The 14,519-nt window shown below is 50.3% G+C and overlaps 1 protein-coding gene across 1 annotated transcript in view; it reads left to right on the top strand.

Annotated features, from left to right (window-relative positions):
* The first annotated feature begins 610 nt into the window (after window positions 1–610).
* The window catches only part of RNF213 (ring finger protein 213), a 79,317-nt gene continuing 65,408 nt past the window's right edge, over window positions 611–14,519 (top strand). The window contains exons 1-9 of the mRNA XM_064150766.1: window positions 611–720; window positions 1,046–1,182; window positions 3,326–3,654; window positions 4,884–5,264; window positions 6,569–6,750; window positions 7,795–7,953; window positions 9,037–9,230; window positions 10,680–10,960; window positions 12,751–13,019. Coding sequence (XP_064006836.1) covers window positions 713–720; window positions 1,046–1,182; window positions 3,326–3,654; window positions 4,884–5,264; window positions 6,569–6,750; window positions 7,795–7,953; window positions 9,037–9,230; window positions 10,680–10,960; window positions 12,751–13,019 — 1,940 coding nt within the window. The 5' untranslated portion in view covers window positions 611–712. The remainder of the gene's footprint in view (window positions 721–1,045; window positions 1,183–3,325; window positions 3,655–4,883; window positions 5,265–6,568; window positions 6,751–7,794; window positions 7,954–9,036; window positions 9,231–10,679; window positions 10,961–12,750; window positions 13,020–14,519) is intronic.

The following is a 14,519-nucleotide window of genomic DNA, read 5'->3' as shown; positions in this document are numbered from 1 at the left end:
TGCCGCTCCCCGGCCCGGTTCCCCTCGTATCGGTGAGTTGCTCTGCCGGGGTGGGGCGGCGGGACGCCGGTTCTGAGTTTGCGGGGAGGTTCCAGTGGGCGCGGAGCGGCGCTGGGGGCCGGAGCGGACAAGTGGCCAAGCCCGGTCGGGGTGGTGCGCTGCGGGCCGCGTTGCAGCCTCTCAGCGTGCCTCGAACTCCTGTGTGGACCCCCGGCGGGTCTCGACTCTCCGGCACGTCCGGTCGTCCTCAGCCACTGCCCTCCTCTCCCACTGAGCCTGGGACACTCCTAGCCCTTGACGACCTCGATCCTCCCGGCTGTGCTCCGCAGCCATATCGACGCACCCCTCGTGCCTCGGCCCCCTGTACCTCTGCTCCGTGCAGCCTGGGCGGCTCCGGCACCCCCCCGCCGGTTCGCAACTAACGGGTCTCATTTGCATCCCGCCCGCCCCTCGCCGCGCCATTGGCCCGTCGTCCCGCCTCATCTGCATATCGATCCGGACTGGCGGGAGGGCCCGCTTATCCGCGGGGAGCGACCTGCGCTCATTTGCATACAGGCTCCGCCCCCCGTGGCGGGCCCTGCCCCGGGCGGTGTAGGTGAGGCAGGGGCTGCGGGTCTCGCCTGGCCCCGACCGGAGCAGCTGGGCTCCAGCGCTGGGGCTGCGCCCTGCGAGACCCCTGGACCGTGGGGCCAACCTGTCCGAGCCCTCCCTGATGTCGGGGTATGGCTGGGGCAGCATCTCGGCCCGTTAAGGCTGCGCTGCCCCAGCTGGGCCGCAGCGGGGCTGGTACGTTCAGTTGTAAAGGGTCGTGCGTGCAATTGTAAAGGGCAGCAGCCGCTGGGGTTCCCCTTCCGAGGCGTGCATGGGTCCCTCTGGCCGGAGCCCTGAAGCAAAGGCTTTGCTCCGGCTGGCACAGTTTGTTTCCTGACAGTAAAAGCGAAGGCAGGATGAAGGTTTTGTGGCAGAGGTTTATCGCTCCACATTAACGTTTGTCTTCCTCTCTCCCCTCCCCCCCACGTCTTTTTCTGTCTGCGACTCTGAAAAGCCGCTCGCAGCGTTTGCAGCCGGCAGCGATGAAGTGCCCCCAGTGCGACTTTGTTTCTTTGGATGACGCTGCCAAATTTTGCAGCAGGTGTGGGGCTCGGCTGGTTTCTGTCATCAGCACTGGGGACGAGGACTCAGGTAGGAGGATGCAGTGTGTGGGTAAGCTGGGGGACAGTGTATGTGGGGGGGGGGGCTGGCTGGAGCATCGATATAAGAATTTAGAGTATAAGAGTGATGTAGTAGGTTAAAAATGTAGAAGAGTAGAGGGAATGTATTATGACTGTCCTGGAAAGCTTTGCTGTTCAAACAGGGATGTTATGAAAGGGGTCAAAAGGACAAAAAAGGTAAAGTAAAACTGTGTAGGAAGAAAAAAAGAAGCCAGGCACTATACCGTACAAACCACCCCCGATATGGATTAGATGAGATGATCCCAAAGTCCCAGTGACCTTCAGATTTGAAGAAAACAACCCAAACAAGCATGTGTAGGTACAGAAAATTGAAAGAGGAAGACTCTTACTTCATCCCCAAAGTCCACCTGAAGACCACCACCCAGAGGCAGAGAGTAGAATCATAGAATCAACCAGGTTGGAAGAGACCTCCAAGATCATCCAGTCCAACCTATCAGTATTATAATGAGTTCTGGGAAATAACATGTATATGTTAACCATTCACACAAATACCTTCTTCCTGTGTAAAAATGCACATGAGAATTGTAAGGGCACACAGGTGCTTTGGGAATGATTCCCCCTGCGTCCAGTGCTGCATACTCAGAAGATCTCTTTGGAGTTTTTCTGTTCATTTTCCTTAGATCAGCATAGTGCTGGCATGCCTGGGGGGCTGCACGGTGACAGAGGTCCCTGGTGATCACTGGTTCTTGAATTAGCTTTGGTGCTCCTGTAGCTCTGGGCTGCTCTGCTCTCATCTCAAACTTCCCTCCCCTCAGTGGCCAAAGATGGAATTTTCCTCACTTTGTGAAAGGTGGGAGCTGGAGGGAGAAGTGAGTTAGTTGCTAACAACCCCTACACACATTCCACACTCACAACTCCAGTATTGTGTTTGTTTCTCTTCTGCCAGTGACTTGGTGCTATTTTTATGTACTGCTGTATTACAAAAGCTGGTTTAGTCCCTCTGGAACCAGAATTTCCTATTTTCAGCTTACTGGAAGATTTAGAACTCATTCCCTGAATTTCCATTTAACACTAATGCAGACTTCATATAAATAGTATCAGAGTCAGGTACACAACTAATGCTTTTACACCTTTATTTGCTTCTGGAGGACTCTGAGGGGAGACCTTATTGCTCTCCACAACTCTCTGAAAGGAGGTTGTAGTGAGGTGGGTGTTGGTCTCTTCTCCTACCTAGGACAAGGGGGAATGGCCTCAAGTTGCACCAGGGAAGGTTTAGGTTGAATTATTAGGAACATTTTCTCTACTGTGGAGTCCTGCACCTGGGAAGGAATAATAAACTGCACCAGTACAGGCTGGGAGGTGATCTGCTGGAGAGCAGCCCTGTGGAGAGGGACCTGGGAGTGCTGGTGGAGAACAAGTTACCCATGGCACAGCAGTGTGCCTTTGTGGCCAAGAAGGCCAATGGGATCCTGGGGTGTATTAAGAAGAGTGTGTCCAGCAGATCAAGGGAGGTTCTCCTCCCCCTCTACTCTGCCCTGGTGAGACCTCATCTTGAGTACTGTGTTCAGTTTTGGGCTCCCCAGTTGAAGAGGGACAGGGATCTGCTGCAGAGGGTCCAGCAGAGGACTAAGAGGATGATTAGGGGACCAGAGGGCACTACCTTGGGAGGTTGAGGGACCTGGGGCTTTTTAGTCTGGAGAAAAGAAGACTGAGAGGGGATTTAATCAATGTTTACAAACACCTGAGGGCTGGGGGTCAGGAGAAGGGGCACAAGGAGCAATGGGTGTAAGCTGCAGCACAACAGGTTCTACCTTAACACAGAGGGGAACTTCTTTACTGTAAGGGTCCCAGAGCCATCCCTGGAGGTATTCAAAATCCGTGTAGACATGGCACTTGGGGACTTGTTTTCTTAATGATTCTGCTACTGACTGCAAGGGCCTTGGAGAGGGAAGGAAGTCATGCTCAGGAGGATGGTGTCATTGCTCGTGGTAGCTGTTGAACAAGGAGCAATGCAGCAGCACCTTTTTGTTCAGCTCATACATGTAGCTAGTGACAGACCCTGCTTGCTCACCACCAGCTGTGCTTCTGTTCTGTGGCACCAACTTTTCTTTCCTGAGTCTCCAGTTCAACTGCCAACCTTCCCTTCACTGCAGAAAGAAAAGAGGTGAAGCTTGCTCCAGTCCCTGATACAGGAACAGAGCCTGGAGGAGAGGTGAAGGCAGAAGGTGATGATGAGCTGCCTTCCGCCACTGAAACACAGGAAGAGATGGAGGGAGTGCTGACGGAGAGCACATCAGGACTGACCTCAAGCATCACATCTGAATGTACTGCAAACGAGCCTCCTTCTTGCACTGAAACAGAGGAGGAGGAGGAGAAAGGAGAAGGAGTGGAAGCGTCCCTACTGGAGGATATAACAGCTCCAAGTGACATCTCAGAGACAGCTCAGTGTGTGGCTGGTGATCCTTCTGGGAAGGCACAGAAGGTAAGGCTCTTCCTCATGCTGAGGAGCAGCAGTAGCTGGTCACTTCTAATGCCCTCAGACTGGGCATCCCAAAGGAATCCCTCTGGCCTACAGTTGGCTGCTGCTGCTGGTGTTCCTGAACAAGCTGTAGATGGGATTGCTTGCGTGAAGTGATGTGTAATGTCCCAGGTTGAGGCTATAGGGTTAAAAAAACTTTTCCTGGGACTAGAAGATTGTTATTCAATCCCATAATTCTGCTATCTCTTTATAGACTGACAACAAGGTCAGTTCGTTCTCCTTTCCTCCTCCTCCTGCCCTGAGTGTGTGGTGGGAGCCAATTTATCAGGAAACATGTAAGCAGTAGGCCTCTTGGATGGCAGAGGTGTTAGGGGGGAGGATTGGAGCACTGGGGAGTGTGCCTGGGACGTGTGTGCAGACAGCTGATGTGCTGAGCGGTGCAACTCCTCTGAACAGAGCCTTTGATGCATGGAGGGGAAACAGCACAGGATTCAGCTTAGCAGTTGGCCTGCTCTTGTTAGTGAACATCCTGCTCAGTGCTGGTCTGAGTTCCTGCTGAGGAAGTCTTGAATACTCAGAGCACAGAATTCTCCAGAGTTACTTGCGTTTCACCTACTGTAGAAGATGGTGCCTGGTCTTGTCTCTTCTCTTCTTGGTGGTTCTCCATCAAGCCAGTGTGGCAGGAAGATGGGCAAGCCAGTGTGGCAGGGCAACAAAGCTGGTGAGGGGCCTGAAGCACAAATCCTATGAGGAGAGGTTGAGGGAGCTGGGCCTGTTTAGCCTGGAGAAGAGGAGGCTCAGGGGTGATCTTATTACTGTCTACAACTACTTGAAGGGACATTGTAGCCAGGTGGGGGGTGGCCTCTTCTCCCAGGCAACCAGCAATAGAACAAGGGGACACAGTCTCAAGTTGTGCCAGGGTAGGTCTAGGCTGGATGTTAGGAAGAAGTTCTTCCCAGAGAGAGTGATTGGCATTGGAATGGGCTGCCCAGGGAGGTGGTGGAGGCACCGTCCCTGGGGGTCTTCAAGAAAAGACTGGATGAGGCACTTAGTGCCATGGTCTAGTTGATTGGATAGGGCTGGGTGCTAGGTTGGACTGGATGATCTTGGAGGTCTTTTCCAACCTGGTTGATTCTATGATTCTATGTTGGAGATAGCAGCGATGGCAGAGGTGACAAAATTTCTTTTGGACAATGAATAATTTTCCATTTTTTCCCCTTTTCTTTTTCTAGAGGAAAAAAAAAAGGAATAGGAAGAGATCAAAGAAAAAGAAGAATAGATCAAAGGAGGATCTTTCCAGCTCTGAAGAACAAAGCTCTTTGCCCTCTCTAAGCACATTACCCACTCAAACCACAGAACCATGTGTTACTGCCCAAGAAGTCCCAACCTCGGGCAGTGAAGTAGTCAAAACAGGTGCTGATGTACTTACTAATGACAGTGGAGGTGCACAGGAAAGGGACAGAGTGTTGGATCCCCCGGGAAAGGAAGCTGGAAGTCAGGAAGTGGTTGCAAAAGTCAGTCACAGCAGCACAGATGTGATCACCCCAACAAAGCAGAGCAGCACAGATAATGTGACTGCCCTGTCTCAAAGTTCTGCAGCCCCGAAGGAGAAGGTGAGAAGTGCTCACACTCTGCTGAGTGTTTGGTTGTGTTGGGCAGAGTTTCCCTTTATAGCTTTATAGTGAGTCCTGCTTTTGTGCTGTCTGCCCAGGTGAAGTCCCTGAGGCTGGGGATGCAGGGTGAAAGCAGAGAGCACTCTGAAGCATTTCTTCAGAGTTGTGTTCTCTTGTGTGTTAGTTCTGGCACAGCTCTGAGTGGTGCCTCAGTTCTCCCCGAGAGCTGTGAACATGTCTTTTCTCAAGCCAGCTCTTCCTGTCAGGACTGTGGAGCTGTACATTGCTGCTTGTTATCTTTAATTTTCTTCCTCCCTCATCTTCTGGGGACCTGTGCCTTACTGACCTGATTTAGAATCATAACATCAGTCAGGGTCGGAAGGGAGCAAAAGGATCATCTAGTTCCAAATCCCCTGCCATGAGCAGGGACACCCTACCCTAGATCAGGCTGCCCACAGCCTCATCCTGCCTGGCCTTAAACACCTCCAGCCATGGGGCTTCAACCACCTCCCTGTGCAACCCATTCCAGCCTCTCACCACTCTCATGCTCAACAACTTCCTCCTCACATCCAGGCTGACTCTCCCCACCTCCAGCTTTGCTCCATTCCCCCTAGTCCACTGACTTCCTGATATCCTAAAATGTCCCTCCCCAGCTTTTTTGTAGGCCCCTTTCAGATCCTGGAAGGCCACAAGAAGGTCACCTTGGAGCCTCCTCTTCTTCAGACTGAACAGCCCCAGCTCTTTCAGTCTGTCCTGAGCAGAGCTGCTCCAGCCCTCTGATCATCCTTGTGGCCCTTCTCTGGACACACTCCAGCATCTCCACATCCCTCTTGTAATGGAGGCTCCAGAACTGGATGCAGTACTCCAGGTGGGGTCTCACCAGAGCAGAGTAGAGGAGGAGAATCACCTCCCTTGCCCTGCTGGCCACACTTCTGCTGCAGCCCAGGCTCTGGTTGGCCCTCCGGGCTGCAAGTGCACACTGATGGCTTCTGTTGAGCTTCTTGTCCAGCAGCACCCCCAAGTCCCTCTCCTCAGGGCTGCTGTCCAGCCAGACACTGCCCAGCCTGGATTTGTGCTTGGGATTGCAGCACAGTTTTCTTAGCAATGTGTTTATGCTAGATTCCTCTTGCAACCCATCCATTCTTAACCAGCAGCTTTCCCCTTGGGAGGGATGAGCATTTGCAGAAGTATGAAGCTATCTGATTTGTTGTGATTTCTGGGTACTCCCAGGTGCCTGAAGAGGTGTTGGCTATTTCTCTGTGTGTCTTTTGTCTCACTGGGCATTTTCTGTCTTCCTACTGCAGAGTGAAGACACTGCATTGAAAAATAAGACTGCCAATAAGAAAGAGTGTGAAGTAACTGAGCAGGCAAGTCAGACCAGAGCACCTGAGGTGGCTAGAAAGGGTGATGCTTCAGCTGTAGCTGACAGCCACAAGAATCAAAAGCAACAAGCAAAACAGAAGCCAGTGGACAAGATAAAAGAAAGGTGAGAACACCCCTGCTGCTTTCCAGCATTCTCCACTCCCACAATTTGGTGTGAGGAGTACTAGAGGACTCCAAACTGAGGCAGGGGATTGAAGTATTAAGATTAGGTCTGCATCTATCTTGGAAATAGATATGCCTTGAGTCTGAAGTAAACTGCTGCTCATGGAAAAGGGAGACAGTGCTTAACTGGGAGCTCAGCAAGGTCAGGTGCTGGGTGATGTACAGCAACAAACCAGGTGACTCAGCTGCAGGTGGCCAGAGCATTTCCTTGTTGTGTCCAGCAGGAGTAGGGAGGTGATTGTCCCTTTGTACACAGCTCTGATGAGGCCACACCTCGAGTATTGTGTTTAGTTTTGGGCACCTCATTACAAGAGCAATATGAAGGTGCTGAAGTGAGTGCAGAAGAGGACAATGAAGCTGGGGAAGGACCTGGAGAGTAAATCCCATGAGGAGCAACTGAGGAAGCTGGGGCTGATTAGTTTGAAAAAGAGGAGGCTGAGGAGAGACCTCATTGCTGTCTACAGCTACCTGGAAGGAGGTTGTGGAGAGGTTGGTGCTGGTCTCTTCTCACAGGTAATTAGTGATAGAACAAGAAGGAATGGCCTCAAGCTGCCACTGGGTGGGTTTAGACTGCACATCAGGAAAATGTGCAGGAAGAGTGGTCAGGCACTGGAGTGAGCAGCCCAGAGAGGTGATGGAGCCACCAACCCTGGATGTGTTTAAAAATGGTTTGGATGTGGTGCTTGGGGATATGGTTTGGGGTGAACCTTGCAGAGTAGGGCTGTCAGTTGGACTTGATGATCCTGAGGGGCTTTTCCAACCTGAGTGTTTCTGTGATTTCCTGCTGCCTATTCCTTTTTGTACAAGCCTTTGCACTAGGCCTGTGTAGCATCAGTCTGAGTGAACTGCTGACAGAGTTTTTGGGTCTGCCATCCAGGGAGCTAATGGCACAACATTTACTTATGGCTTACAATGATTTGTACAACGAATATAAATAAGGCAAACCCATTTTCTTTCTGTTTTCCATCTGATTCTTTTCTTGCAGCCTGGTGGGGCAAGGTGATGGTGTCACAGTGTATTTCCATGCAGTGTTATCCAAAGACTTCAAACTCAACCCTGAGACCCATAAAGTCTTCATCAGGGCTGGAGGTATTTCTCCCTATGTAAACTGGAAGGACAACATTTGTGAGCTGCACTGCACCAAGTAAGTACCCTCCTGAGTCATGTAGAAGCACAGGAGTGTTCTGGCTCTGGAGGATGGGTGTGAGGGGTTATGCAAAACTAATACTCTGTGTTGATTTTGCTATCCAGTTAGTAACTATGAAAACTGTTTATTAACATTCAAACTCCCCAGAAAACTTATGCACAGGTTCAAAAAAACAGCACAGGTTGGAAATTTAGACACGCAGAGCACAGGCAAAACTAGAGCATTTATTTCTTAAAGGCTGGGGACAGAGTGGCTGGAGAGCAGCCAGGCAGAGAGGGACCTGGGGGTGCTGGTAGAGAGTAGCTGAAGATGAGCCAGCAGTGTGCCCAGGTGGGCAGCAGAGCCAATGGCATCCTGGCCTGCATCAGGAACAGTGTGGCCAATAGGACAAGGGAGGTTATTCTGCCCTGTGCTCAGTTCTGGTCAGGCCACACCTTGAGTGCTGTGTCCAGTTGTGGGCTCCTCAATTCAAGAGAGATATTGAGGTGCTGGAACATGTCCAGAGAAGGGCAATGAAGCTGGTGAGGGGCCTGGAGCACAGCCTTGTGAGGAGAGGCTGAAGGAGCTGGGGGTGTGCAGCCTGGAGAAGAGGAGGCTCAGGGCAGAGCTCATTGCTGTCTACAGCTACCTGAAGGGACATTGTAGCCAGGAGGGGGTTGGTCTCTTCTCCCAGGCAACCAGCAACAGAACAAGGGGACACAGTCTCAAGTTGTGCCAGGGCAGGTCTAGGCTGGATGTTAGGAGGAAGTTGTTGCCAGAGTGATTGGCATTGGAATGGGCTGCCCAGGGAGATGGTGGAGTCACTGTCCCTGGAGGTGTTCAAGCAAAGCCTGGGTGAGACACTTAGTGCCATGGTCTGGTTGATTGGACAGGGCTGGGTGCTTGGTTGTAGTGTGTGTGCTTGTGCCCTGCCCATGGGTGGGTATTGCTGCAAAGGGTTTTCACAGTGGTGATAACTGCTCTAAACCTTCCAGCATGAAAGAATCCTCACCGTTTCTAGTGAAAATGAAGCAATGTGTGGAAGAGGAGGTCTATAGATCAGCTGACATGTCCTTAGCCCTCCTTTGCTGTCTTTTGTAGGGATCTAGGAAGGCATGGATACCTCATTGATGGCACTGTAACCCTTTCAAAAGATGTTATTGATAGAAAGATTCCTTACAAGTACTGGGTTTCCTGTGACAAAGGGAAGTTTGAGTTGATTTACAAGGACTCAGAAAAACCCCCTTATGTGAACCGCTGTTTATTCATAAGAGGCTGCTTGCTCAACAACGGAGGTGAGTTTATCTGCCTGGATGATCCATCTTTGGTTTGGTTTGGTGGTTGTGATGGTTTGGGTGTTACCTGCCCCACACACACTTCAGTGAAATCACCCAGAGTAGACTCAGCCACTCTGGAAATTGATGAATGATGCTTTTCATTTACAGCTTAGCACAGTGTGCAAGCAGATAGTTGCAATCTCTACAGCTGCAGACAAGTTTAAAAGGTAATAGAGAAACACAACAGCCCTCCCAGAAACCAGAGTCCCCAGGAGGGGCTCCCAACCACCCTTCCACCTTCTCCCCACCCCTCTACCTTACCCCAGGCTTTGCCTTGCGTTTAAGGTGAGTTTGGAGGGTCTGCCATGGGGGGTTAGAAAGCAGAAGGATTAGTCAGGCAGCAAGTTAGGTTAGAGAATGAAGTGCAGCCCCAAAGACAGAGAGCAAACAACTGTGGTATCTATGTTTATGTTCTTGTTCTTCTACATCTCAGCAAGCCTAGGAGTGAAGCAGACATCACCACTGTGTGCTTGTCACAGCCTAGCATCTAATTCTTCTCACCAAAATATCCCAGCTAGGCTCAAACTAGCACAGTGGTTTTGATCCATTTTGTGGTTTGGTTGTTTTTTTAATGGTGGGGCTGATCTCTAACTTTATATGGACTGGCATTACTAGACAGCACTATCTGAAGCTGGGAGCTTAATGGGTCACTGAGGGGTTTTGCTGCAGACAGCTGAAAGTTGAGGGCATTGTGCAAATGTCTGGTTTGGATCTGGGGAAAAGGCCTTGGGAGTCCTGGTGGACAACAGGATGAGCATCAGCCAGTAATGTGCCCTTGTGGCCAAGAAGGCTGGTGGCATCCTGGGGTGGATTAGAAGTGGTATGGTTCGTAAGTAAAAGAGGTTCTCCTCCCCCTCTGCTCTGCCCCTGGTGAGGCTGCATCTGGAAGTTTCTATCCAGTTCTGGGCCCCTCAGTTCAAGAAGGACCTCAGGGAACTGCTTGAAAGAGTCCAGTGGCAGAGCCACAAAGTTGGAGTGGAACATCTCCCTGCTGAGGAAAGGCTGAGGGATCTGGGGCCCTAACTTGGAGAAGAGGAGCCTGAAGGGTGACCTCATGTTTACAGAGATATGAAGGGCAGTGGCAGGACAGAGCCAGGCTCTGCTCGGGGATGTCCAATAACAGGACAAAGGACAAAAAGTAAAAGCTGGAGCAGAGGAGGTTCCATGGGAGCGTAAAGAAAACCATTTTCACTGTGAGGCTGCCCAGAGAGGTTGTGGAGTCTCCTTCTCTGGAGGCATTCAAAACCTGCCTGGATGTGTTCATGTGTGACCTACTCTAGGCGATCCTGCTCTGGCAGGAGGGTTGGTCACCACCTGGGGTTGGACTCAGTCTTTTGAGGTCCCTTTCAAATCCTGCCGTCCTGTGGTTGTGATTTGCTGTGTTCTCCTCTGTGTTCCTTATTCTAGAGTGGCATCAGTATGACGATATTGTGTGTGCAGAGCCTTCCCTAATGAAAAACATAATGCACATCCTTCTTCGTGATAAAAGGAAAGATGTGGCAGAAGGGAAGAAAATAGCTGCAAAGTTTATGCTAGAAAACATCTTCAGCATTCTTGGAACCTGGAGTCCCAAAAACCTGAGAAGCTTCTTCTTACAGCTGGCTCAGTTCCATGTTGTGACAACAGAGCAGTATGTATTTGACAGCTACCCAATGCAGTGGACAGAGCTGGACTTTGGCAGAGACCAGGTGAGCTGTTCTGTAACCCATGCCAGAAAACAGACATTCAGTTACTGAGCACTGAACTTTGGTTTTTCTGGGGGCTTTGATGTGTGTAATTTTGCCTTTCCAGTCAAAAAGTTGAGGTGTGCCTGAGCCAGTGGAGATCCTTTTGGGGTGCCTGCCACTGTCTGCCCTGGGAACTTAGAATCAGCTGGGTTGGGAGAGACTTCCAAGATCATCCAGTCCAACCTAGCACCCAGCCAATCAACTAGACCATGGCACTAAGTGCCTTGGTCATTAAATGACTTAATGACTTAAGGACTTAAGTCATTGCCATTTGCCATTCAGGTGCCCTTCTGAAAATCCTGTATTGGTCAGCAGCAGAGCTGTGAGATGGTGACTTCCTCAGTGGCTTTTATGTCTGGTTCTTAGTTTCCTAAGCTTGGCACTTCAGTTTTGCTTGTAGTCACTGTCACCAGATGATCTGCTCTCATCTTTTGACTCCATACCTGCCTGTTCTTTGAGATGAGCTCCTCATGATCCAGGTCTAAGCAGTGATGCAGACAGGACGTGGGAGTCCTGAATTTCTTACCTGATGTAATTATGAAATACAGCAGAAATGCTGTGTTGTCTTTTTTGAAGCTTCAGACCGGTGTCAGGGCTGCAAGTTTCTGTCTCTGCAGCCTCCATCCTCCTGGTGATGTAGGAGAGGCCACAAGATGGCATAGCTGCCCAGCTCAGCAGAGCCCAGGGGTGTTCCATGTCATTGCTAGCTTTCAGGAGACCGATTTTGGTATTGCCAAGCACCACAGTACTGTAGACCCTATGGTTTCAGAGTAGCCTTTGGGGGTTGTGGGTAAGGACAGATGTCTCTCTCCCTTTGACTCTCAGACAAGCCACTGGGAAGCTGGAATGTGCTTGTGTCATGCAGTGGTGACAGAATATAGTGTTGGGTGTACAACTCTCAGCTCCCTGATTGCCTTCCCAAGCTCTGCCCTGGTCCTGTGACAACACTCCCTAACTCTCCTGAGCTTGGGAAGGTGCAGCAGTAGCTGAGTGGTATGAGCTAGTATCACCTAGAGGGGCACCACATCAGTCCACGTGATGAGATACCACACCTGATGTTCTGGTCAGTACCACATGTGCTTAGATCCTGCTACAGCCATGGTGCCATAGCACATACAAGGCATCATAGAATCAACCAGGTTGGAAGAGACCTCCAAGATCATCCAGTCCAACCTATCACCCTGCCCTATCCAATCAACTAGACCATGGCACTAAGTGCCTCATCCAGTCTTTTCTTGAAGACCCCCAGGGACGGTGCCTCCACCACCTCCCTGGGCAGCCCATTCCAATGCCAATCACTCTCTCTGGGAAGAACTTCTTCCTAACATCCAGCCTATACCTACCCTGGCACAACTTGAGACTGTGTCCCCTTGTTCTATTGCTGGTTACCTGGGAGAAGAGGCCACCCCCCACCTGGCTACAATGCCCCTTCAGGTAGGTGTAGACAGTAATAAGATCACCCCTGAGCCTCCTCCAGGCTAAACAGGCCCAGCTCCCTCAACCTCTCCTCATAGGATTTGTGCTCCAGGCCCCTCACCAGCTTCGTTGCCCTTCTCTGGACTTGTTCCAGCACCTCAACATCCTTCTTGAATTGAGGGGCCCAGAACTGGACACAGTACTCAAGGTGTGGTCTGACCAGTGCTGAGCATCCAGTGTCTTTGCTCTTAACTGGCAGGAGAAAATGGCTTCAGAAGAAAAAGAGGAGTTGAACTAATGCTGTGGTTGATTTGTTTCTTTATTCTTTCTCCTAGGTGAATGAGTTGCTGATAAATTACATGGTGCACATAGCTCTTCCTTTCTTTGCATCAGAAGATGCAGGAGCGCCACAGGAGGCGATAGTAGTAAAAAGTAAAGTAGCTCTGGGGCTCATCATTCTCAGTGTAATTATTGAATATGACATACCAGCATCAAAAGATTTCCTGGATGGCCTGTGTAGCTTATTGTGCTTGGATGAGAAGTCAGAACAAGCCATACTGGGTGACCTTCACCAGATCAAAAAGGCTTTTGAAGCGCTTCCTGGGTACGTATGTTACTGGGTGACTAACTGAACCGGTTTGGCTGCAAGTGTAGCACCTCGTGGACAAGAAAAACAGGAAGGGATTCAGCTCTCTTGTGTCAAGGAATGAGGGGAAAAGTCAGATTTGAAGGGATTTTTGAAGGTCTTTGCTCCAGCTCCCTGCTCAAAGAAGGGCTAAAACCCAGGCAGTTGAGTTCTAGAAGCCTCCGAGCATGAAGATTGCACAACCTCTCTGGGGCCCTCTTACAGTCACCAACTTTTCTTGATGTGAAAAACATTTTCCTTTCCCATGCTGCAACTTGTCACTGTTGCCAGAGCAGTAGATCCAGTCAAAATTGTTGTTTTTCCTTTGTGGACCTTATTTGTTATCCTTTTCTGTTGAGTGTTTTCTGCCTCCTCGCCTATTTGCTATTCATGCTTGCAAACTCAGCATCCACCACGAGCCAGCAATGTGCCCTTGTGGCCAGGAAAGCCAATAGCACCCTGGGGTGGGTTAGATGGGGTGTGGTGAGTAGGTCCAGAGAGGTTCTTCTCTGCTCTAGTAAGGCCTCATCTGGAATTCTGTGGTTTGGGCCCATCAGTTCAAGAAGGACCTCAGGGAACTGCTTGAAGGAGTCCAGTGGCAGAGTCACAAAGATGGAGTAGGACATCTCCCTGCTGAGGAAAGGCTGAGGGATCTGGGGCTCTGGCTTGGAGGAGAATGTTCATGTTTACAAAGACATGAAGGGCAGTGTCAGGAGGACAGAGCCAGGCTCTGCTCAGGGATGTCCAACGACAGGACAAAGGGCAACAGGTGAAAGCTGGAGCAGAGGAGGTTCCATGGGAACATAAGGAGACAACTTCTCCACTGTGAGGCTGCCAGAGCCCTGGAACAGGCTGCCCAGAGAGGTTGTGGGGTCTCCTTCTCTGGAGACATTCCAAACCTGCCTGGATGCATTCCTATGTGACCTGCTCTAGGCAATCCTACTCTGGCAGGGGAGTTGAACTCTCTGATCTTTTGAGGTCCTTTCTAGCCCCTAACAGTCTCTGATTTACTCATTTTAAATGTAAATGTCATCTTTGAATTCCTCTTGTGGCCTCTGATGTGTACCATTGCAAACCTCTTTTGTCCATTATTTTCAAATGTCTCTTTAAATGTTTTTTTTTTTTTGGGACCCTTTTTCCCCTCAGTGCCTGCTTATCTAACTGCTTATCTGGCACTCTGATTCCTAGGCTTGCCTTTCTACAGCTGCAGCTATTACATTTCCTTTTGTAGACCTTTGTGTTCCTTCAGTTCAACCAAAGAGGCCAAAAAGTCTCTAGAATCCTTGGCTCTGTGCATCCAGGTCATCTAACTGAAGGAAGGCTCTTGTGGAAACTGTAGTGCAAGTGTTGCTGTTAGTAGGGTTTGTGCAGATAGGCTCAAGTAAGAGGACTACAGGAAGGCTGAGGAGGGACTATTGACAAGGTCTTGTAATGACAGCACAAGGGGGAATGGGTTTAAAGTGGCAGAGGGGAGATTGA

Source organism: Pogoniulus pusillus, chromosome 11, assembly GCF_015220805.1.
Source record: "Pogoniulus pusillus isolate bPogPus1 chromosome 11, bPogPus1.pri, whole genome shotgun sequence".
NCBI lineage: Eukaryota > Metazoa > Chordata > Aves > Piciformes > Lybiidae > Pogoniulus > Pogoniulus pusillus.
This window is presented reverse-complemented; position numbering and strand designations above follow the sequence as displayed.